The sequence below is a fragment of the Hesperophylax consimilis genome, chromosome 31 (genome assembly GCF_061612785.1).
Source record: "Hesperophylax consimilis isolate HC1 chromosome 31, BYU_Hcon_1.0, whole genome shotgun sequence".
Taxonomy (NCBI): Eukaryota; Metazoa; Arthropoda; class Insecta; order Trichoptera; family Limnephilidae; genus Hesperophylax; species Hesperophylax consimilis.
Genome location: NC_142866.1, coordinates 281,489 through 308,936, shown reverse-complemented (window position 1 = coordinate 308,936; position 27,448 = coordinate 281,489). Strand labels below are relative to the sequence as shown.

Here is a 27,448-nt window from a genome sequence, read left to right as displayed (position 1 = left end):
GATTAATATGGAATACCTACATAATTAATTAATAATTTTCGGAAGTTTTTCTCTTTTTAGTCTTTTTGAGAGATATTTCTATAAAATTCATGCTATCTCATTTTGTTTTACGATGAGATATATGATTTACATGTGGTTAACCTTTCCTCATCTGTGGTGTGTATTTACTACACATTGCTTCTAATATCTTTAATAACTCTATAAATATAATAAATTCTGGGTTCAGATTTTAGGTATTCCTCCGTTATACATTTATGCACTGAATTAAAAAATAATATTTAACATAGTTTTCAAATTCAATTAAAAATCAGAGTTTTTTGTAAGAAATCGGGAGCAAATATACCAATACATTCAACCGTGTGCCATTGCTACGCGAAGAGTGCGCGAGGAAATGACACGCTATTGATGTCCCGCTTTACTTCGCTATGCGTGCACATGAGAAATCCACTTGTCCCCAGTTCTATTTTTCTATTTAGACCATCGATACCTACGGCCGCATTGTGTAGCTTCGTCTCGTGACCAACTTGTGCAGGGGTACTAAAGTGAATCATTATTTCCGTTCGATAATTAAATTAATAATTTTTTGTAAGTACTTTTTCATTTATTTCCGAATACTGTGTTATACTATTACCTTATATTATAGTATTGAAAAGTGTGTATTACGTAACTATTTATTTTTTTTAACAGATTTTGTATTACATGAACACCAAACCATCCACTACTAAACTTAAAAAGTATTTTACGAGATAGGAAGCAAGACCGTTTGTACTGAAGACCGACTGTGGCATAAGGCTGTGGTTTGGTTTGACCCAAATAGACGTTTGGCATATACCTCTCTCATCTAAACCGACCATCTCTCATGTAATAGAAAGAGATGCACCATAGGTGATCCGTTGTACGTACAAGCACTGTACGTACAAGTCACGACACATGTGACGTAAGAATTCTTTCGACCAATCGTGGAGCGTATATAGTTTATTGCTATTCAATGCTTTTTCAAGAACGTTTAACTAATTCTAAGAATAATAATATAGAAATATATTTATGTATTTAGAATCGATATTTTTTGATCTACATGAACATATTTTTTATAAGTCAAAATATTTTTCACTCAACTTCCTTGTAGCATTCACGTGGGAGGGTTGTTGGATTAATTTTTGTTGTGTTTTTCAGGAATGTAATCTACGAGCACTATTTTTTTGCCTCTATATTATTTACTATACTTACTTGGTAATAGTATAACTAGGCTAATGACTTCTACGGGAGAGCACCTCGACGGGCAATATGAATCTTAGCTAGCCAGAGCAACTGACATACCGGCCCATAATAAACGCAAAAACAAGCAGAATATTTTCAGTTGCATAATATGTGATTGTTATACTAAAATCAGAAACAGTACTTGTTTTGAATGTCAGTATTTTATTTAGAAGTATTTTCAAAACATTTCTCTGGAATCGAATGTACCTAAAGCGAGAATGTTTTTTCAATATTTCTGACAGTTTACATATTTATTTATTTTCGAGTTAGCTTTATTTTTTATTTTTCACATCTTCGTGTGTGCTTTTATAAACATATACACAGCATTTTATAAACATTTTATAAACATATACACAGGTAGATTGTTTGGCAAACATAATCTTTCTTTAAATATTTCAATAAAGTGACAAAAAAGAAACATTAATAATTAATTACCAATATTTTATTTCACAGCAAATTCCTTGTATTTTGTTATACAGTTGAAAGGCCTAAATTAAAGATGTTTCTGAATGTTCTCGTAGCATTACTACTAATTGCAGCACTTTTTAAAATAATACAAAAGACAATACAATATAATAAAACAAAATTAAAAAAAAAAGAAATATTGACAAAAAATGCAGCGAAACTAATTCGAACCATTGCTGTAAGTAAATCGTTTTGTAACAAGTTTATCGATTTTTTTATACATGTTATTGTTTTAATTTTTTGTTACTATCTATTGTTTTCAGCGTTCTTTCAACAACCGGGAGGAAAGAGAAAATTGTTTGTATTATATTGGCGCATATCCGGAATCCATAAATTTTAAAATTAAAGGCATTTCGCCATTCCTGGTAAAAAAATAATATTTATTTTACAAAATTTAATAATATTTAGATATGTTGTGTTAGTCCTAGGACTAATTGATTATTATTTTGTTTTATTTGTTTACTGACATGTTATTTTTCAGAAAGCTTGCTCCTCGGGATGTAAGGAAATAGTCCTTGCAATGCTAAAAAAAGGTAAAGGAATAAAAATTTCTTATCTGGTATTTAAAAATATTTCCCTTGTGGGAGCTGTGAAAATATTTTGCAGAGTTTCACAATAAGTTCTAATAGGTACGTAAATGTTGTGCTTAGATGCGGGCAATGTTTATCATTTAAATATTTGTAGGTGCTGACTTAAATTCTACTACATCTAAAGGACATACTCCATTATACCTCGCTGAAAATGCTATCATAACCAAAAACATAAACGACATGTCTATATTGGATTTTCTGGTTGTAGCCGGTTAGTACTTATATTTACTTAACGTGAATTATAATTTACCGACTTGCAAACTTATCTGAGGGCATTTTAGGTCCACGGTGTAAGCTCAAGGTTCGAAAGAATATTAAACAAGGTTCGCTCATACATGGTGTAGATCGGTGATTGGTTAGAAAGTCGTAGCTTGAAGTCCGCATTTTACCGGGAGATTTGAATTGACTGCTGTATGACTTATTTATGTATTTACTAACTTACGGGAAGTTAATTGCAAGGAGAAATGTTACAATACAGCATAGGGCACCAAAACACTTATAATAATTAAAGAGAATGTCAAGTGAAGGTTTTGATGGAGTTCAGGATGGATATGAGTCAATCATACTGTTAATAATTTACAAAATGCAGATGAGATCAAAGTCCGTCCTAAGTTTTTTCTGAAGAAGAAATAATTAATTTTACTACAAGTTCATCGTAAGAGTAATCGCCTCCTTCTAGGCCTAATTTCCATGCAATTCCCGTTAAGAAGCTATGCGGATTGTAATGATTTAGCAAACTATTTCAATATTTACCAAACTATAATGATCTGGATATGAGACAGGGAAAGTAATTTTATTCGTACGAAGAGTCTCAAAACATGGTAGATAGAAAACGAATTTTATAAAATATATTATGATAAAACTATACTAACAGACCGAGCGATTAGTCATAATAGACCCGATATAGTTTTACATAACAAAATTAAAAAAATAACTTATATCATTGATGTCGCTATACCAAATTCCTGTAATATTCAAAAATCTGTTAGCGAAAAATTAAGAAAATACACAGATTTAGGAAATGAAATAAAAAGAATTTGGCATTCTCAGACTATAAAAATATTACCATTCGTTATTTCGGCTACTGGCATTATACCTAGCTCTCTAATTAAAAATGTAGGCGTATTAGATCTTTCAAAAAAATTATATATAAAGATGCAAAAGTCGGTCATTTTGAATACATGTAGGATAACAAAAGATTTTTTAAATATTTATGTTGAGGGATCAGTAGGAATTATAGGCCCTGTTAGAAGTTCTACCGAGCCGAACCCTCTGATATGAAAATATCTGGAGTCGGTGAATTATTTTCCCATTTGATCTCTTGTGAGTTGACGTGTTGTTCTTGTATTGTTTTGTATTTATTTTGCTTATATAATGCACTTACATAATGTTGATTGACTAGATGATCATTTGTGGAAAAGTGAGTGGAAGGGTTTAGTTTTTCCTATGGGGAAGATTTAACCCGGACAACAAAATCGGAAGCATAAAAAAAATAAACCTTAACTAATTATTATATACCATTCTTACTGTTTATAAATGATATTGTAAATATATTTGATGAAGTAAAATCAAAGACTTAGACATACCTAGCAACAGTAAATTAGTGTCCTTTGACGTTGTTTTAATCTTTTCCCAAGCATTCCCACTAATGAATGTAAAAACCTAATTGTAAACATTTTAAATAATTCCCATTTAGATCGAACCATTGTGAAGGAAATGTCCACTTTCTTAGAAATTTGTACCAATCAAAACTACTTCACCTTTAATGATAAATTATATAAACAGCATAATGGTCTCCCAATGGGAAATCCCGCTTCTCCATTGTTTGCTGAAATATTTATGGATTCCTTTGAAAACAAACTTTTCGAATGTGGACTTTCCCTTTTAGCTAATGTATTTGTTTGGTATAGATATGTTGATGACATTTTTGTAATTTGGACAGGTAGCAACAGACAATTAGACAATTTTCTCACTTTTATAGTTTTATACTTTTATACTTTTATAGGACAAAGTTCAATTGTATCAATGTCCAAATGGACAAAGTTCAATTATATCAATGTCCAAATGGACAAAATTCAATTATATCAATGTCCAAATGGACAAAATTCAATTGCATCAATGTCCAAATGGACAAAGTTCAATTATATCAATGTCCAAATGGACAAAATTCAATTGTATCAATGTCCAAATGGACAAAGTTCAATTATATCAATGTCCAAATGGACAAAATTCAATTGTATCAATGTCCAAATGGACAAAGTTCAATTGGATCAATTTCCGAATGGATAAAGTTCCAATGGATGAATGTCCAAATGGACAAAGTTCAATTGTATCAATGTCCAAATGGACAAAGTTCCAATGAATGAATGTCCAAATGGACAAAATTCAATTGTATCAATGTCCAAATGGACAAAGTTCAATTGTATCAATGTCCAAATGGACAAAGTTCAATTGTATCAATGTACAAATGGACAAAGTTCCAATGAATGAATGTCCAAATGGACAAAATTCAATTGCATCAATGTCCAAATGGACAAAGTTCAATTGTATCAATGTCCAAATGGACAAAGTGCAATTGTATCAATGTCCAAATGGACAAGGTTCAATTGTATCAATGTCCAAATGGACAAATTTCAATTGTATCAATGTCCAAATGGACAAAGTTCAATTGTATCAATGTCCAAATGGACAAAGTTCAAATGGATCAATGTCCGAATGGATAAAGTTCAAATGGATGAATGTCCAAATGGACAAAGTTCAATTGTATCAATGTCCAAATGGACAAAGTTCAATTGTATCAATGTCCAAATGGACAAAGTTCAATTGTAACTTTGTCCATTTGGACATTGATACAATTGAACTTTGTCCATTTAGACCTTCATTCATTGGAACTTTGTCCATTTGGACAATGATACAATTGAACTTTGTCCATTTGGACATTGATACAATTGAACTTTGTCCATTTGGACATTCATTCATTGGAACTTTGTCCATTTGGACATTGATTGGGAGGATTATTGGGAGGGTTATTGTGCACTTATGTTAATGTATTTTATGACCGTCTTTGAGTTGCTAATATTTGTATCATGTTGTCTCTATAATATATTTGTATCATGTTGTCTCCCTCTATATTTTGTTTGTTATATATATGCACACATTATGTACTTCTTGTTTAGTATTAATTTGTACCCTGATGATGCTTAAGTAAAGCGAAACCGGTCGGTTCTTAAATTAATAAATATCGTGGTTTTAAAACAAAAAAGTATTTTATTTTATTAAATATGTCAAACCACAAAGTGATTGCTTTCTACAATAATAAGAAATATTTAATTTCTTTCACAACATCGCAAGGCTTTCAGCTTCCTTTAAAATAGTATCGTTCTAATGATGGTAATGATCAACGGTTTTTGGGGAATTATTCCATGTAAATAGACAGATTGCCATATTTAATTTCTTTCACAACATCGCAAGGCTTTCAGCTTCCTTTAAATTAGTATCATTCCAACGATGGTAATGATCAACGGTGTTTGGGGAATCATTCCATGTTAATAGACAGATTGCCATATTTAATGCACAGCCGAAATGTAGGAATGCTTGTTTGACAATCATTTTTTTGGAGCCTGCTCTAAGGAACTATCAGCATTGATCACCTGTGCACAGGTGAACATGCGCGAAAGTCGAAAGACGCGAGCGGAATACCCGTTCACAGTTGATCTAAGTTCGTGAGAACGGGTCGTTTCTTCGACTTGTTTTTGTGTAAGTAGGCTCGTATGTGGAACGGGCTACAGAAAACTGTTACACCTACTTAATTTATTCCAGAACTCTTCAAATTCCGGTAAGTTTTTAGATTCTCACGGCCAAAAGCATTTTTGTTGTTTGTTTTTGGGGTGTTATGCCGTGTTGCGCTAACTCTTTCGGACAGCGTTGCAGTGTCCATCATCAGGGCAGATCCGGTAGATCTTTCTCGGGAGTCTTCAGATCATCTTCAGATCTACCGGATCTGCCCTGATGATGGACACTGCAACGCTGTCCAAAACGTCGGCTAAAGAAGGAGTTAGTGCAACACGGCATAACACCCCAAAAACAAACAACAAAAATCTTCAAAATCCGTATTAATAAATCCTTTCCTACAGCCCCTTCCTTAACCCGTCCCACAACGCTGCGCGACCCGCAGCGATATAGCTCCACCGTTTTTATACTGTATAGACAGAGGCACTCTTATGAGGTGTCACAGAAAAATAAAATTACTTGTTAAATTTTAAAATTCATAACAGTTTCATAAAAAAACAGTTTTTTGTGATTTCTCTAAAATTTGATAAATGGAGGTTACACATTATGTGAATTAAGAGGTCGATGTATGAGTTTTACAGTGTATTTTGATAATCCAAAATTTTTATTTTATTATATTTATGTCATATTTTACCAGTGTGTGTTTTAGGGCGTAACTGCGAGTTGCAGGTTTGGCGCGGACTTCATGTCTCATCAAGTATTTTATAATACTTCATAAAACGCCGAGCCCCTTCCGATTTCGAAATAATTTATGACGTACATTACTTTAGAATGCTCCATGATGACGTCGATACGAGCTCTGCCTGGTTTAGTAGTGAAACGTGAGTAGATACCGTGATTGTTCTTGAGATGCCTGGAGGGGTGGCGCGGGGGAAGAGTGGCCATGGGGGGAGGGATTGGGTCCCCCTCGCTAGTGCTGCCGCTGCTGGCGTTCGACACATTACTCACGTCACATGGATCCTGAAAACAATCATTATGTTCAATTTTAAAAAACATACTACTGAATAACTTCAATAAGGATAATCAGATTGATCTTATATTGAGTTTGAAAAGACAGAACGGAAAAACCCTATCTTTTACTTCAATGCGTTTATGGAAAACTTTTAAATAGAAATTCAAAACATGTTGTTCTCTCTTTCTAATGTTTAATTTAACCTTTCCCTTACTGTCCTAAAAAAATACACCCGTTACGGTGCTGTGTAGTCAATACACATCTTAAAATAAGCGATTTTAAATCGGAAAAATATGAATATTCATAGCCAATCGCTTATGTTTATTATATTTTATGTCAAAAGTGATAATAATTGTAATTTAATAGCTGAAAACATGAAAAAACCATCGGCAGATGCTAAAAAAACGTGCGAGGAGTGCTTATCTAACGACGGTCCGTGACCGAATGGCGGCTGATTCCGCTGATGGGCGCTGGACTATACGCACACAGCTTTGCGTGTTTACGCTGCCAGTCTTGCAGGGGTTTCAAACTTAAATTTTTTTTTAAATGAAATAAACCAATGTGTAAAAAGAAATATTATATTGAGAAACTAAACATTAAAAATTCCACATGCATTATATTTAAATATAACAGCAAAATTATGTAAGAACAAAACAATACAGCGAAATTAAAAATAATAAAAATTTAAAACCAAATATATAAAATTGTTAATCTAAATTGCATCGCAATTGTGACAGGAAATATATTTTTTTTCTTTTCTGTGGCTTTTGCATACAGATTTTTGACAAATATGACAAACTATGGTGCTTCTTTTTTTTGTGTTGTATGGGCAAAATCTGCAAGTTTTCGACGGTGCTCGGGACACTAGTACATTTCTTGAATCACTCGTAATATCATTCGTAACAGCAGTTGCGGGTGGTGTTTCTTGATAATATGACAAAACTGTCTCGAAAGCATCTTGTTGTTGTTTGTGAAATTTGACCGTGCTGTTTTTTCTTTTCATTACATTGGGCTTAGCCAACTCTAAACCTATCTGTCTTATGAATAATTTCCTTTTACTTCTATTATTTTTTTTCCACTCCGGATACTTTTGAATCCATAATAAATATGTGTTCAGTGCAGCAATGTCTAACATTTCCATGAACAAGCGAAACGGCCATCTTCTTGTCGACCTTACACACGAATACTCGGAGGTCATTTTGTCCCCTGTGTCAACAGCACCTTTGGTTTTATTGTAATGTAAAATAATATCTGTTTTTTTTGTATCGGTTTGGCTTATTTCATTTCCAAGGAATTGAGTTGATAAGAGCAAAACTGCTTTATTTTGCTGAGGCACATATGATACAAGTGTTTTATTTGATATAAACCAAACTGGCTACTATACAATGGCCTTTCTGTTGATGGCAAAAACTCTTTAGGGATTTCCCTCTTATTTTTGCGAAGAGTGCCAGTTATGGTCAGATTTTTAGACAAAAGATTGTCCGCCAGTGGTACTGACGTAAAAAAATTATCTATGGTTATGCCTCTATTGGTGCCATATTGAGGTTCCACCAATTCCATAACGACACGATTGCCTTGATTTATTTCTCTTTTATTATTTATCATACCGCTGTATATTTGCATGTTACATATATATGCGGTTTTAGCATCTGCAGCGATCCATATTTTGATGCCATACCTGGCTGGCTTTGACTTCATATATACCCGAAATGGACATTTACCTCTAAACGCCGCCAAACGCTCATCCACGGTTATATCAAGCGATGGAGAGTAATTTGATTTACACGCATCTACCAATTTACTGAAAATCGACTTAATTGGCTCTAGCTTGTCTGAAGAAGCTTCAAATCTCTCTCGTCTTGTATCTCTATTATCAAAACGGATCTGACTATAAATATTTATGAACCTGTCTCGAGACATAGCTGCCGTGAAAAAGGGCTGACAAAATGGACTTTCACTTGTCCACAACTCATTCAAACTTAGTTTTCGGGTGCGATTTCTGCCGGAAGCAAGCATTATACCGATGAAAGCATATAATTCATCTTCGGATAATTGCTCAATCATATTCCCGGGTAAACGCCTCAATTGACAATTCGTTTCTTGGCATATTTCTGTCACCATATCTGCGCTTATAAATAAAGCAAACATTTCTCTTATTGTGTTAGATAATAAACTACCATTTTTCAGGCCGGAAGTTTCATTGACAATATTGCATTGCCGACGTCTCGATGATGATGGTGGTAATACACTCCATTCGAATCCGTGTTTTGAAACTAGTATTTCTCCCTCGTCTTCATTTTCACTAGTCGATTCCGAGTCTGATTCTTCTAAATGTTCAACCAAATCTTCAGTATCTGATATGTCATTGTTCATTTCAAACTCAATATCACTATCATAATCAAGTTCTTGCGCTATCTCTTCTTCTGTTGAATTTCTGTCAGTCATTATTCTTCCTGAAAATTGAAGGGTTTTTGTAAATAATGTAAAATGCAGTATTGCTTAACTGAATATTAAAACGAATAAGAAAAAAATGTGAAATAAATATTCAAAAATAAATCTTAGATCAATGATTAAATGACGAAAGCGCACAAATAAATAGTTACGTAATACACACTTTTCAATACTATAATATAAGGTAATAGTATAACACAGTATTCGGAAATAAATGAAAAAGTACTTACAAAAAATTATTAATTTAATTATCGAACGGAAATAATGATTCACTTTAGTACCCCTGCACAAGTTGGTCACGAGACGAAGCTACACAATGCGGCCGTAGGTATCGATGGTCTAAATAGAAAAATAGAACTGGGGACAAGTGGATTTCTCATGTGCACGCATAGCGAAGTAAAGCGGGACATCAATAGCGTGTCATTTCCTCGCGCACTCTTCGCGTAGCAATGGCACACGGTTGAATGTATTGGTATATTTGCTCCCGATTTCTTACAAAAAACTCTGATTTTTAATTGAATTTGAAAACTATGTTAAATATTATTTTTTAATTCAGTGCATAAATGTATAACGGAGGAATACCTAAAATCTGAACCCAGAATTTATTATATTTATAGAGTTATTAAAGATATTAGAAGCAATGTGTAGTAAATACACACCACAGATGAGGAAAGGTTAACCTTTCCCTTACTGTCCTAAAAAAATACACCCGTTACGGTGCTGTGTAGTCAATACACATCTTAAAATAAGCGATTTTAAATCGGAAAAATATGAATATTCATAGCCAATCGCTTATGTTTATTATATTTTATGTCAAAAGTGATAATAATTGTAATTTAATAGCTGAAAACATGAAAAAACCATCGGCAGATGCTAAAAAAACGTGCGAGGAGTGCTTATCTAACGACGGTCCGTGACCGAATGGCGGCTGATTCCGCTGATGGGCGCTGGACTATACGCACACAGCTTTGCGTGTTTACGCTGCCAGTCTTGCAGGGGTTTCAAACTTAAATTTTTTTTTAAATGAAATAAACCAATGTGTAAAAAGAAATATTATATTGAGAAACTAAACATTAAAAATTCCACATGCATTATATTTAAATATAACAGCAAAATTATGTAAGAACAAAACAATACAGCGAAATTAAAAATAATAAAAATTTAAAACCAAATATATAAAATTGTTAATCTAAATTGCATCGCAATTGTGACAGGAAATATATTTTTTTTCTTTTCTGTGGCTTTTGCATACAGATTTTTGACAAATATGACAAACTATGGTGCTTCTTTTTTTTGTGTTGTATGGGCAAAATCTGCAAGTTTTCGACGGTGCTCGGGACACTAGTACATTTCTTGAATCACTCGTAATATCATTCGTAACAGCAGTTGCGGGTGGTGTTTCTTGATAATATGACAAAACTGTCTCGAAAGCATCTTGTTGTTGTTTGTGAAATTTGACCGTGCTGTTTTTTCTTTTCATTACATTGGGCTTAGCCAACTCTAAACCTATCTGTCTTATGAATAATTTCCTTTTACTTCTATTATTTTTTTTCCACTCCGGATACTTTTGAATCCATAATAAATATGTGTTCAGTGCAGCAATGTCTAACATTTCCATGAACAAGCGAAACGGCCATCTTCTTGTCGACCTTACACACGAATACTCGGAGGTCATTTTGTCCCCTGTGTCAACAGCACCTTTGGTTTTATTGTAATGTAAAATAATATCTGTTTTTTTTGTATCGGTTTGGCTTATTTCATTTCCAAGGAATTGAGTTGATAAGAGCAAAACTGCTTTATTTTGCTGAGGCACATATGATACAAGTGTTTTATTTGATATAAACCAAACTGGCTACTATACAATGGCCTTTCTGTTGATGGCAAAAACTCTTTAGGGATTTCCCTCTTATTTTTGCGAAGAGTGCCAGTTATGGTCAGATTTTTAGACAAAAGATTGTCCGCCAGTGGTACTGACGTAAAAAAATTATCTATGGTTATGCCTCTATTGGTGCCATATTGAGGTTCCACCAATTCCATAACGACACGATTGCCTTGATTTATTTCTCTTTTATTATTTATCATACCGCTGTATATTTGCATGTTACATATATATGCGGTTTTAGCATCTGCAGCGATCCATATTTTGATGCCATACCTGGCTGGCTTTGACTTCATATATACCCGAAATGGACATTTACCTCTAAACGCCGCCAAACGCTCATCCACGGTTATATCAAGCGATGGAGAGTAATTTGATTTACACGCATCTACCAATTTACTGAAAATCGACTTAATTGGCTCTAGCTTGTCTGAAGAAGCTTCAAATCTCTCTCGTCTTGTATCTCTATTATCAAAACGGATCTGACTATAAATATTTATGAACCTGTCTCGAGACATAGCTGCCGTGAAAAAGGGCTGACAAAATGGACTTTCACTTGTCCACAACTCATTCAAACTTAGTTTTCGGGTGCGATTTCTGCCGGAAGCAAGCATTATACCGATGAAAGCATATAATTCATCTTCGGATAATTGCTCAATCATATTCCCGGGTAAACGCCTCAATTGACAATTCGTTTCTTGGCATATTTCTGTCACCATATCTGCGCTTATAAATAAAGCAAACATTTCTCTTATTGTGTTAGATAATAAACTACCATTTTTCAGGCCGGAAGTTTCATTGACAATATTGCATTGCCGACGTCTCGATGATGATGGTGGTAATACACTCCATTCGAATCCGTGTTTTGAAACTAGTATTTCTCCCTCGTCTTCATTTTCACTAGTCGATTCCGAGTCTGATTCTTCTAAATGTTCAACCAAATCTTCAGTATCTGATATGTCATTGTTCATTTCAAACTCAATATCACTATCATAATCAAGTTCTTGCGCTATCTCTTCTTCTGTTGAATTTCTGTCAGTCATTATTCTTCCTGAAAATTGAAGGGTTTTTGTAAATAATGTAAAATGCAGTATTGCTTAACTGAATATTAAAACGAATAAGAAAAAAATGTGAAATAAATATTCAAAAATAAATCTTAGATCAATGATTAAATGACGAAAGCGCACAAATAAATAGTTACGTAATACACACTTTTCAATACTATAATATAAGGTAATAGTATAACACAGTATTCGGAAATAAATGAAAAAGTACTTACAAAAAATTATTAATTTAATTATCGAACGGAAATAATGATTCACTTTAGTACCCCTGCACAAGTTGGTCACGAGACGAAGCTACACAATGCGGCCGTAGGTATCGATGGTCTAAATAGAAAAATAGAACTGGGGACAAGTGGATTTCTCATGTGCACGCATAGCGAAGTAAAGCGGGACATCAATAGCGTGTCATTTCCTCGCGCACTCTTCGCGTAGCAATGGCACACGGTTGAATGTATTGGTATATTTGCTCCCGATTTCTTACAAAAAACTCTGATTTTTAATTGAATTTGAAAACTATGTTAAATATTATTTTTTAATTCAGTGCATAAATGTATAACGGAGGAATACCTAAAATCTGAACCCAGAATTTATTATATTTATAGAGTTATTAAAGATATTAGAAGCAATGTGTAGTAAATACACACCACAGATGAGGAAAGGTTAACCACATGTAAATCATATATCTCATCGTAAAACAAAATGAGATAGCATGAATTTTATAGAAATATCTCTCAAAAAGACTAAAAAGAGAAAAACTTCCGAAAATTATTAATTAATTATGTAGGTATTCCATATTAATCTCAAGGAATGATCAAATACCACCAGAATGTTGGTGGTATCTGTATTGGCTCCATGGAGGAGCCTTGTCCACCGTGGAATTTGAAGTGTTCGCAATCCTCGGCAATGAAGAAAGAAGAATTGGTCTCAAGCGTCACCTTGTTCCTCCCTGTGCCCCCGTTGTTACTGACGGGCAGCGTCAGGAAGCAGTCGGGCATGGGTTGGGGCGGCGGCTCCCCCTGCCCCTTGACCCGCTGCTCCTGCATCTCCTGGGACAGGTCCATCAGCGTGCGGGCCAGGGCCGGCTCCCGATTGTGCTGCTTGCTGCTGCCGGGCTTGATGTGCTTCATGCTCTGGGAAGTGAAGGATCCGTCCAATGACTGTGTGGAATCGCCGAAATAGCTGGTGTCCTGGATATAAGAAAAAATTTATATCAACTTTTCAAATGTGTAGGTTTAAACCATTATTATATGTCTTTATGTGGGATCCTAATCAGTGGCGGCTGGTCGCATAGTGCGTTCGTGTGCAGCACTATCTAAATTGTAATGGCTAAAATTAATTTATAATATCTTACTGAAGACTATAAAATCTATAAAAATCATTTAAAAATATTACTTACCAATACAATGCAATGAATATTATCAAGGAGAGCGATTTTAATCTCTCCAAGTATAAAGTATGGCCGCTGCGCGGCGCCAATCCGCCGTGCCGTGTACACAGATTTGCAAACGGATGAAAATACGTTTTTGTATGTATTTTTTAAAACACTGCGAGCGCCTCAATCTACCCATTTGTACCAGGAGTTAGCTAATTCCCGTGTGTCACACGGCGCCGAGATAACCCGATCATTTCCGAAGATTACCGATTTATGAGCCTTGACCCGAGGTTACACGGAGACATCCGAAGTTCGTCGAACTTCGAACTCGATATTGGACAATAGATCACAGATGACACATGTCACATGTCACAGATCATAATTTACCGTCGTTATCGCGAGCCGTGACGTAATTATTGTCATTGTTTTGGTATTGATTTATCGAGTAATTTGATCAAGCTAAATACAGAACTTAATCCTTTTAATTTGTAACTTTATAAGAAATAAAAATGAGTGTAATCAGTGTCGAATATATAAGAAATAATAACAGTTTGTTTGAAAATAAATTATTAATTAAAAATTCTGGTCCACCTCGTCCAGTGCTCGTGATTAAGCAAGATTGTAAATCCAAATCAAGAGCTTTTACTCGAGTGTTTGACAAAAAACTTTATGATAAAGCTTTTTGGTTGTGTGGTTGTGACAAAGTTAATCGCTTTTTTTGTTTTCCGTGTCTTGTGTTTGGTGGAGATTCAACTTGGACGTTGAGTGGGATTAATGATTTAACGCATCTATCAGAGAAGTTGAAAAAGCACAATTCATCTACTTTACATTTACAAAATGTTATGAGTTTAGCCGTTTTAGGTACAGTTGACATTCGTCAACAGTTGGATTCTGGATACCGTGAGCAAACTTAACAACATAATGCAATGGTTGACAAAAATAGATATATATTGTCTAAATTAATAGATTGTGTCATATTTTGTGGAGCATTCGAATTGGCATTGCGTGGTCACGACGAAACCCTTGATTCGATAAATCCTGGTGTATTTCGCGGCTTAATAGATTTCGTAGCAGAATTAGATGCAGTATTAAAACAACATTTAGATAGTGCCACTGTTTTTAAAGGGACATCAAAGACTATTTCAAAATGACATATTGGATTCTATAATGGAAGTATACAGCACAGAAGTGAAACGACAAATTACGGAATGTGAATTTATTGCGATTCAAGCAGATGAAACTACAGATGTCTCTACGACGACGCAAATGGTTTTGATCATCGGATATGAATGGAAGGGCCATATTTATGAACGCTTTTGGAAATATTTAATTCCAACCTCGCACTGCGCTGACGGTTTGTATAAAGCCATCTCTGAAGAACTTCAAGGTTTGAACATCAGTTCAAATAAATTGATAGCTCAATGCTTTGATGGAGCCTCAGTTATGAGTGGAAGGGTTGGAGGGGTTCAAGCAAAAATTAAGGCTGATTTTCCATTTGCTAATTATGTTCATTGCTATGCTCATCAGCTGAATTTGATAGTCGAAAAAAGTGTTTCACAAAGCAATGTAATAAAAACGTTTTTCGCACATCTTCACGCATTTCCAATTTTTTTCGAGGTCTCCTAAACGAATGAACGTGTTAAACGATGTAATGAAAAAGAAAATCCCTTCTGCCCCACCAACAAGATGGAATTTCAACATAAAAACTGTGAGAACTGTTTCGGCGTACTCAGAATTGTTGATACAATGTATGGAAACTATTTTAGACCAAAATAATAATGATTCGAATACTATAAACCAGGCCAGTATGTTATTGCATTATCTTAAGGATGAACAGTTTATATATTGGTTAGGTTTCTTCAACAAGATTTTACCCCATTGTGACATTTTGTTTCAACAATTACAATCACGCTCTTTGGATACCATCATGATTAAGAAATATATATATATCAATTTGAAAAATGCATTCAGACAGTTCGTGATTCCATAGACCAAACAGGTGAGCCCAAAGCAAAAAGAAATAAAACGGTGAACTATGCAACTTGCATCGAAGTATGTGATATTCTCTTACAACAGATCAAAGACAGATTCGAGTTTACTAACCATTTATTAGCATCAAAATTATTTGATTGTGAACGCTTTACTCAATATAAAGAAAACTTTCCTCAAAGTGATTTCAATGAAACAGTGAACACGTACCTACATCTTTTTAGATAAATTTAAATTGAAAAATGAACTATGTGCTATATACGGGAGAGATGATTTCTCTAACGCCGATGGTGCAGTGGCAATCTTGCAACTTTTTTATAAAAATAATTTAGTCGAGTCGTTTTCGGAGTGTGTGAAGCTTTTAAAAATAATATGTACAATACCTATGACATCTGTGGAAAGCGAAAGGTGTTTTTCTACCCTAAAACGAATTAAATCATTCTTGCGAAACACGATGAGTCAAGACCGTTTGAATGCTTTATCTGTACTTAGTATTGAAAAAAAAAATTTGCAAACAATCCCAAATTTCACTTCGAAAGTGATAGAAGTTTTTGCTCTTCACAAACAACGTAGAATAGACCTTATCTACAAATAAGGTAGGTGGAATAATTATTTTTACCCATAATCTTTTTGTCATATTGTTTTTATTTTGGATTGTCAGTGAACCACCACCCTTTTAGGGCAGCGGCCGCCACTGATCCTAATGATAGTTTTTTGACGGAACCGTGATTGGTAAATCGATATTGTCCGCTTATAAGTGAAGAGGTAAACCAATTAGAAAAGAAAGTAAGCTCAATTTTATCTTACTTTATGTTAAATTGTCCATACATTTTTATAGTGGACGGGTGCACCACCCAAGTACAGCAAGTACACAAACAAGCCATACACTATAATATATTACAATTCTAATATCGTTTTATAATATTCTTACAGCAGCCCTCTTATAACATTTGACCGATTCCAAACTGGTTACTTTAACCGATTTGACTTAAATTAAGTAATAAAAATTATTACGACTGGGTGTTTTAATCAATATGATAATTTCAATCAAGTATAAAAGGCAATATCTGTACCTTGAAGTTGTCAATAGATGAACCTCTGGATGGCAGCTTGTGAGAAGGTTCTCCGCTGAGCTGGTTGATGTTCAGCTGGTTCCGGGATGAAGACAAGTAGGCTTCATCGTCATCTTGGTCACTGCAAATGACGAACTTTTCAACAAACTAAATTTTTTAAACTTAATTTACTAGTTTATTTTATAAATTAAATCCAAAATTTACTCTGAAATGGGGTAAGATTTGTAAGTAGATACTTAAATACCTACCTACTTAATTGCAAACCATGGATATTTTATATATTTTTTAAATTTCAAATAAGGAATTATACAATTTTTCCAAAGAAATGTCACCAATTCTTTTTAGCAACTTTCTTCAGGCAGGTAAGTAGGTACCATAATCATAGAATGAACCACGATCATGCAGTATCCAGAAGGGTATAACTCCGATAGAAAATTTGAATCGAAGAAAAGATACAGTAATCTCCATGGCTTGTGACATCACATAATTTAACCACATCCACCAATGAACAACTCTGAAAATCTATGGAAAAACTGTTGGAGGCTGAGTGGTTTGATACAATTTGATTGATTGTCCTAAGTAAATGAGGTATAAAAAAAAGATAATTTAAAGCTCTTTTTCGCAGGACAGTACTTTGTCAGATAGAGTCTGGTTGTCGTGAGGGAACATTCTGAAATTCAAATATTTTTATTTTTAAAATAATATGTAAGGCTATTTATTGAATAGGATAGGCTTGGAATGAGAATTTTATTGTCTATGGCCGCACCTTTTTTTTCGAGTTTCCTCTATCCTCGCCGATGGTGTATGATATAGAACAGTTGCACGCATAAAGTGTGTCTAAATATTGGAATATCTATGGTTAAATAGAGGGCCAATTTGTTTCATGCATAAAGCATGGAGTTATCAATCTAATGGGTGGTTTTTTTATGGTAGTACTAGCATGGCAACCATCTTGAACCGGAATGTAACAAACAAATTTACAATTTTTTAAATGCCAAATGGTCGAGTTAAAAAAGGACTTCACTGCGCTCAGTCAATTAAACAACACATTTTTTTTTTGTAAGTCAGGAGAGAGTGAACTTTTCAACATTGGAACTGATGTGTTGAGGAAATCAACAAATTAAAAAAAAGAATCTTTTCAAAACCAGACAAGCAATTGTAAACCCAAAAATATAACATATTATAAGCAGACAATATCGTTTTTTTTCTACATTTGAAATGTGCATACATTATAATGACTTACTTTTACAGGGCATTTTTAAAAGTGGAACTTACAACTTGCAAATACTTGGTACATCACGTGAATTAAAAATATAAACTGAATAACCAATAAATACTAAAAATTTGAACTTTATAAGTTTTTAACTAAAGAAACCAGATTTAATAGATTAAAGTTCAGAAGGAGAAAGAACTTAAGATTTTAGTTAGTAAAAACACATTTCAAATAGAAGATGATTAAGACGGACAAGATGTACATTTATTCCACTAAACTGCACTTGCACATCTCATGATGGTGCATATTAATTATAATTAAAATATATCATACCAATGCTAAAGGATGACTAACAGATGACATAATATGTATTAATACCTCAACCTTCTTATATGTCATATTCTTCAGTGAAAAGGCACTTAACTCAACATTCCTATAATTATTATTGTTTAAGATTTCTTAAAATCACTCAATAATGCGATTTATATACTAATGGCCTGCAAACATAAGTAGCGTAAGAATATATTAATTTATGTAGTTTAAATGACAATACAATTAACCCCCCAGGCCTCTGGTATATTTTGGCAGAAGGTCAGAGTATTATCGCTTTGCTATAAAATCCAATTAAATGGAATATTTCTGAAACTAAATATTGTTTTTGAAAGGTGATTAAATACACTTACAAATGTTGTTATTAGAAACAAACATAATTTTTGAAATATTAAAATTTATAACGCAAAAGTAAAAAAGTTTTAAAAATGGCTCACCTTACGTTTTTTATAACTAAAATTACTGTTAACGATTAAAAATAAAAACACACATGAAAATGGTTCCATGATATTTCATCAAAATGACAATTAAACACACCTTTAAAAATTGATAAAACAAAAAGTAGGTTAAATATAGGGTTTTCCAATAAGAGGTGTTATTTTGAATAGCACGCTATTTCGGTAGATGTTACTTTTAAGCTGTTATTTTTTGACATTTGACAAGTAGAAATTACGCCATTAATAAAAATGGAACGATACACGCTTCAACAACGCATTGAAATTATTAAAATTCACTATTATTAATTATTAGATTTCCATCGAAAAATCATCTTGAGTGATGAGGCCCATTTCCACCTCGGTGGCTTCGTCAACAAGCAAAATTGTCGCATCTGGGGCTCGGAAAACCCAAGAGTTATTGTTGAAAAGCCTCTCTATCCTCAATGTGTGACTGTTTGGTGCGGTTTATGGTCCGGCGGAGTCATTGGATCTTACTTTTTCGAAAATGAGGCTGGAGCAACAGTTACGGTGAATGGATTGCGCTATCGAGAGATGATTAATGATTTTTTATGACCGGAATTGGATGGTATTGATCTGGACAACGTTTAATTTCAACAAGACGGCGCTACGTGCCACACAAGCAACGAAACCATTGATCTTTTACGGGAAAAGTTTCTTTGAATATCAAAATAACACATCTTATTGTAGTTACCTATCCTATGTAACCTAGTTTTTGTTTCATCACTTTTCATGACTTTATATCACTTTTTGTAGGTATGTTGACCTGTCATTTTGATGAGATACCCGGTCACCTAGGAAAATGTATTATATATGTTACAGTCACCTCACTTTTTTTTTCGTTCATATAAAAATAATGAATGAAAAATTCACAAAGTTTCATACATTTTTTCGAATTGCGATCGGAAACTTTGGTTCCATTGAGGTCCACATTTTAAGTTTTCTATGGTTAACTTCTAGATTTAAAAATAAAGCAAGGTGTTTTCTCTTTCTAACACTGTTTAGATCATATTTCTCACCATGACAGTAAGGGAGACAAAACGATTTATATGAGCTGTTTCCAAAAGCAAACAAATTAGCCTGAGGAGTTAATTTCTAAAATTTAAAAATTTACTGAGTTCCATAAAGCATGGTTCTCAACCGCTGATGAATATTAGTTGAAAGACACAACAAACAAAAGTTTAATGCTAAATTTGAAGTGATTTTAGACAATTATAGAAATGTGAGATACTAAACTTATGAAAGAACTTTTATCAATCCCAGGAAATTATTCAACAATTTTTCAAAACCTAAAAATTCTTATTTCTCCCCTATTCTGTTATGATGGGCAACTAGTGTTGTTGTATTTTGGATGAATGCATACATACTTACCAGATACTAGTTGAATGGTAGTCTTACATGCCCCATAAGAAATTCTGCAGAGATCATAAATTGCTAAAATTGCCGGTATTTAAACGCCACATACCTCGAGTACCTATTATCAATGTCGGTTCGCATGGTCAGCGCAGAGCAGGCGCAGTCATCCTCAGCAGCGGGGGGCCCCGGGAGCCCCGCCCCCCCAGGGAGCCCCATGGACGCTGCCTCCTCAGCCCCAGAAGGGGTCGGCTTGGACACAGCGGATTGATCCAAGGCGAGGGACTGCTGGTTGGTCCTGTGGTCCACCTGCCAATCAAATTAATATATATTAGTTTGGGATTAAAAATACCATCAACTCAATGCAAATCGGGCAATATTTTTAGCCACTGGAGTGTTTTTGGCCATATTTTGTCCAATTCGCAACACACGCGAGCGCACGCTAGCCTAAGGCCAATTTAAAGAGATATATTAAAACATTTATAGGAATTATTTAAAAAGTTCCCACGTGTTTGCAACTTGGATATTCACAAAGCTAACAGTATTACACAGCTAGTAGTTTCACAGATTATCAATAGATGTCTCGTTTCTCTAGTAAATACGGTTCCATGGATAACTCATCAAAATGACAATTCAACACACCGATAAAAAGTGTTATAAAGTTATGAAAAGTGATGAAACAAAAACTAGGTTAAATAGTTTACATATGTGTAACTATTTAACCTAGTTTTTGTTTCATCACTAATGACTTTAAAACACTTTTTATAGGTGTGTTGAATTGTCATTTTGATGAGTTATCTGGTCACCAGTAAATACATAAAGCTAAACAAATTATCTCAGTGAAGAGTTTTTTTTTTTGACGGTATGTTGTCGCGTTAAAAATTCCTGTGAATGTTTATTTTACACAAATTTTGTTATGTATCATGTATCAATGTATTTGTTATTAAATTCTCTGCTTATTTAAAGTTATTTAAAATTTTAAAAAATGTGAAAGCGAGTTTTAATTTGCACAAAAAATTTACTTTTTCGGTGCAGTATGTGCATTGTCCTTAAATAAAAGGTGTAATATTGTAAATTATATGATTATTAATCCAATTTAAAATTATAGAAATAGATAATAGAGAATTTTTATTATTCTAGGATAAACTTTGGTCTGATAAATTATGTTTGAAAAATAATATGTCAAGTGAAAAACAAATAATTTTTGAAGTTTTCGTAAGTACATTCTACATTTTATTTAAATAAAAATAATACTAAAAAAAAACTGTTAAAATATATATTTTTTTATTTAATAATAAAAAGGGAAACACTTTGTTTACAGTCACTTTATTGAAATTTTTAACGTCTACCGGTTTCGGTACCTCCGTACCATCATCAGGACAGTTATAAAAATACTAACAAATACAGAATAATACACATATATATAAACAAATAGTTGAGAGAGAAAGAGATAAAAAACAGAGAGAGACAGTATCAGTTGTGGGCGGGAAGTGGGGGAGGGGAGTTAGGGATAACAGGAAACATATTTATTATAGGGCTGAACGTTAAATTTAGTTGATTATTGATAATTTCAGCCTTTGAATTGACTGATTTTTTTATTTCCAACGCTTCCAAGTTGTTAAGTCGTAAACCTATCTCATTTTTGTGAAGGACTTTAATACCCGTGTCACGGTTGAAAGTATGATCTTTATTAATTAGATGTTCTGCAAATTCTGAAAATCCCGAACTGGTTAGACATCTTAGGTGTTCTTTTATTCTAGTTTCTATATTGCGTGATGTTTGCCCTATGTAGAATGCTGGGCAATCATTACAACTAATTTTATATACGCCTGAGTGGCTAAGAACATCTTCTTTATCTTTGGCATTAATTAAAAATTTTCCTAGATTATTATTAGTATAATACGCTGGTTTAATTTCTGGGGGGAATTTAACTGTACATGTAGAGGAAAGGTTATTAATATACAAAATTCTTCTCCACTGCTGGTTGGAGTTATTATTGTTGAGAGTTGGTGGACTACTGTAGACGTATTTATTTATGGCAATACATCTTAATTTTTTTGTAAGGATTCTATCAATAAGGCCTATTTCATATCCATTATTAAGTGCTATTAGTTTAATTGTACTTAACTCATTAGCGTAATTAACATTTGATAAAGGAGTAGTGACTAAACGGTGGATCATAGAGTGGAATGCCGAATGTTTGTGGGAAATAGGGTGGTTAGACGTATTATGGATTGTAGTGTCTGTGAAGGTAGGTTTTCTAAAAATATTAAACTGAATTTTATTATCAATAATCGATAATGTGAGATCTAAAAAGTTGAGTGTCGAATTTATACCTACTTCTAGTGTGAATTGGATCTGTTTATGTAAGGAGTTGAGGAGTAATAGGAAGGAATTAACTTAAAACTAAACGAAAACTAACTTACAACTTAAAACTAACTTACAACTTAAAACTAACCTACAACGAAATAACTTAAAACTAAATATTAAAATATTGCATACCGAATTAGTCCATGAACTCCACCCAGTAGAATGGGATCTTTTTGATGACAAAATTAGAAGTTTTGCGTCAGTGAAAGCTTATAAAAAGAGGATAACCCTGGAAAATAAACTCAAAAAATTGTGCCAATCAAATACCCACATCAATAACCCGGAGACATCATCATCTCAAAAATTCTACGAACGTGTACAGAATCTCTCCTCGGCACAGTTTACCCAACAAGAAATGGAATTACTCTCCAAAGGTTTAAAATATAACCTAAAATATACTAATAAAAATTACAATAGTGCTGTGGAAAACGTTGCAGTAGACATGGAAACAGCGTTATATAAATCTCCGAAACCTTACCTCTACAAAAGTGCCGAGGTCTTACAAAACCTTATCCCAAGATTCCAGCCGAAGCAGAATCAAGAAAACTTACACGCCAAAAATATCCGTGAAAAACTGAAGAAAGAAGATTTAATATTAACCAGAGCTGATAAAGGCAATACAGTTGTAATTATGAACAAGATAGAATATAATCATAAAATTAATGACTTCCTAGAATCTGATAACTTTGAAATTTTAAAAGTAGATCCGACTAATAAATACCAGAGAACCCTTAAAAGTACATTCAACGAGTGTAAAACCCCAATATTCAAAGATGATACTTATCACCAGGTTAAATTCTTAACTAAAAACCCGAAAATCCCCAGGTTATATGGGTTTGTCAAAATACATAAAGCTAATAGGCCAATTAGGCCGGTTGTGACTTGTTGTAATGCACCTAATTATAAAATTGCTTCTTTTCTTACTAAGGTAATTAAAGATTCCAATATATTTCAACCAAAATATACAATTAAAAATTCCCATGAATTAATCAACCACTTGAAAGATTTAACCCTCCCTAGCAACTGTAAACTCATTTCTTTTGATGTAGTGAATTTGTTTCCCAGTATTCCGGTAGTAGAATGTAAAAATATTATAAGCAATTTAGTCAATAGTTCTAACTTACATAAGGATTTTACAAAAGATATTAACCAACTTATCGATGTTTGCTTGAACCAAAACAGTTTTAAATATAATAATATAATGTACCGTCAACGAGATGGATTACCGATGGGGTCTCCCACAAGTCCACTTATTGCCGATATTTTTATGAATAATTTTGAAAACAATATTTTTGAACTTAAAACACCTTTGTTAAAAAATATTTTACTATGGAGACGCTATGTAGACGATATCATATGTATTTGGGCGGGTACAGAGCGTCAGCTAAATTCCTAGTTTTAAGTTGTAAGTTAGTTTTAAGTTGTAAGTTAGTTTTCGTTTAGTTTTAAGTTAATTCCTTCCTATTACTCCTCAACTCCTTACATAAACAGATCCAATTCACACTAGAAGTAGGCATAAATTCGACACTCAACTTTTTAGATCTCACATTATCGATTATTGATAATAAAATTCAGTTTAATATTTTTAGAAAACCTACCTTCACAGACACTACAATCCATAATACGTCTAACCACCCTATTTCCCACAAACATTCGGCATTCCACTCTATGATCCACCGTTTAGTCACTACTCCTTTATCAAATGTTAATTACGCTAATGAGTTAAGTACAATTAAACTAATAGCACTTAATAATGGATATGAAATAGGCCTTATTGATAGAATCCTTACAAAAAAATTAAGATGTATTGCCATAAATAAATACGTCTACAGTAGTCCACCAACTCTCAACAATAATAACTCCAACCAGCAGTGGAGAAGAATTTTGTATATTAATAACCTTTCCTCTACATGTACAGTTAAATTCCCCCCAGAAATTAAACCAGCGTATTATACTAATAATAATCTAGGAAAATTTTTAATTAATGCCAAAGATAAAGAAGATGTTCTTAGCCACTCAGGCGTATATAAAATTAGTTGTAATGATTGCCCAGCATTCTACATAGGGCAAACATCACGCAATATAGAAACTAGAATAAAAGAACACCTAAGATGTCTAACCAGTTCGGGATTTTCAGAATTTGCAGAACATCTAATTAATAAAGATCATACTTTCAACCGTGACACGGGTATTAAAGTCCTTCACAAAAATGAGATAGGTTTACGACTTAACAACTTGGAAGCGTTGGAAATAAAAAAATCAGTCAATTCAAAGGCTGAAATTATCAATAATCAACTAAATTTAACGTTCAGCCCTATAATAAATATGTTTCCTGTTATCCCTAACTCCCCTCCCCCACTTCCCGCCCACAACTGATACTGTCTCTCTCTGTTTTTTATCTCTTTCTCTCTCAACTATTTGTTTATATATATGTGTATTATTCTGTATTTGTTAGTATTTTTATAACTGTCCTGATGATGGTACGGAGGTACCGAAACCGGTAGACGTTAAAAATTTCAATAAAGTGACTGTAAACAAAGTGTTTCCCTTTTTATTATTTAAAATGTCAAGTCACAATGTGTTTGCTTCTTTTGAAAAATTATTTTTTTATTATTAAACTGTAAACATACATTTACAAACATGCTGTAAGAAGTACAGTTTTGAACCATTTTTGTTAACAATCAGACGAAATTCACGCGTTTATGAACTTGATGATTTTTTTTTAATGAAACCTACAAACTTAAGATAAATATAGAAATATAGGTAAATTCATTGGCTTTAAACGACAGTTAACAGATCAGTATTTGGAGATATGATTTTTTTGATGAACACAGGTAAATTCAAATCCACACATATGAAAATCTCCAGCGCTCAATGCATTTTATCGTAAACATCTTGGCGCTCCAGTTGCTAATAAAAACCCCTATGGGAGGAGGTGGATTGTTGTTGTATGGGGTCATTGCCCCAAGTAACATACATTGATAAAAGTGTTGACATTTGCCAAATGAGAATGGGTTGTTTTTATGAATCCTTATCAATAGCAAAGTTCCACAATAACCAGTTAGCTTTTGTTTTTATTTTATTTGAAACATCTTTTGGCACTCCTAGGGGAGGTAAAACTGACTATTGCGTAGCACAGTACGTTAAGACAGGACAACGCACTAGCATGGACCGACGCTTCATTCGGCTAGCCTCATGACTCGTCGGCTCTTTCCGCCCGACGGCCAAAACTCTGTGCGGTATATTTGCTTCTATTCTTACTAAAATTGGCAATGGATCTAAATCAATCTATCTAAATGAAGAAGTTGTAATATATATTCACCGGCCTCAAAACGCTGAGCAACCGGGTAGCGACATAGTTCCCCTGCCTTTACACTGTACAGAACAGACAGGGCCGCTCTTGTGAGGCGACATAATAAATTCCTTTGTGTATGTTTTAATAATAATTGTTAATAACTTGTGTCTCCTCAATACCCACAACCCATTCCTGAACAGAGTTAACTTTTCAAAATTATTACATATTTAAGAACCCTTGACATGAATTTCATGATGAAATTGTTACCACACAGATCATTTGAAACTAAAAAAGAATGAGTGATGTATGCTGGTCAATTAACATAAGGCAACAATTAATTTAATTATTTAACATTCAGTATAAAGTGTTCTCAACACTGTGACAGTCAACACTGTAGATAAAGACCAAATCTGTTGTTTTATAATCTGTGCGGGTGACTTACATCCTTGCTCATGAGGCGCTCCAGCTGTTTCTTTTTGGCCTCCAGCTCAGCCTTAAGCGCCAGCTGGCGACGCTCCACCGGGCCCCCATAGGGCGGGTAGCCCACCACCGTGTTGGAGGAGGTGTTGCCCCCGCTCAGACTATTGGTGCGCTTCTTGTCCTCCGACTTGATGGAGGAGCCACTGGACATACATGTGTCTGGAAATTATTTTTCATTCATTTAAAATACATTCGGTACATACTTAAAGAAATATCTCCATTCTGTCTTGAAAATGTTTTTTAACCCTTTGTACTACTAATATTTTTTATATGGTATACCAGCTACTCCATAGAGTGTAATGTAAAAATATGAGTAAAAATTACAATATCTTTAAAAAATTAGAAAGAAATGTTTTTTGGTAAGGCAGCAAATAAAATGATATAGTTATGTTAAGAAATATATATTTATTATCATATAAGATTGTTAATAAAAGAAAAATTTTCATATTCTAATCTTTATAATTTTTCAACATGTGGTATTTTAGAAATCAGTAGCCCAAATGCATACGTGGCTTGTTAGGACACGTGTCACAGTACTCACTGGTTTCCCGTCTGCCGCCTTTTACTTCCCTTTTCGAGCAGACCACACAGTCCCGCTTGGAACCTTTTCTTAAAATATGGAGGTTCCCATTGGCCTGGTCTCTGATGGAGTGAGAATATTTATTGCCCAGTAAAAATATTCAAATAAAATGAATGTGTTATGTTAAATTGTTATGTATGAAAAACAGAGCAAAAAGCACAACCAATCGTAAATGGGTAATGTATACAGCTGAATAGAATCATGTGTATACCTGTAAAAAGACCCTTTTATTTTTTGACAAGACATTAACTCTACCTATGTTTGTTGTTAGTTTAAGACGATTAGAAGAGTTTTTAATATGTTTTGTATAACAAGTCTGCAGTCTTGGCAAACCCTTCCCCTCATACTACTTCCCACTCCCATTTTATGACAAGACATTAACTCTACCTATATTTGTTGTTAGTTTAAGACGATTAGAAAAGTTTTTAATATGTTTTGTATAAACAAGTCTGCTGTCTTGACAAACTCTTCCCCTTGGTATATAAGTCTTA

At 33.7% G+C, this 27,448-nt stretch overlaps 1 protein-coding gene across 1 annotated transcript in view; it reads right to left on the bottom strand.

Annotated features, from left to right (window-relative positions):
* Positions 1–13,247: 13,247 nt before the first annotated feature.
* The window catches only part of LOC149409307 (uncharacterized), a 36,517-nt gene continuing 22,316 nt past the window's right edge, over positions 13,248–27,448 (bottom strand). The window contains exons 13-16 of the mRNA XM_089649765.1: positions 26,340–26,536; positions 20,345–20,541; positions 16,882–17,002; positions 13,248–13,634 (exon numbers count right to left, since the gene is read on the bottom strand). Coding sequence (XP_089505891.1) covers positions 13,248–13,634; positions 16,882–17,002; positions 20,345–20,541; positions 26,340–26,536 — 902 coding nt within the window. The remainder of the gene's footprint in view (positions 13,635–16,881; positions 17,003–20,344; positions 20,542–26,339; positions 26,537–27,448) is intronic.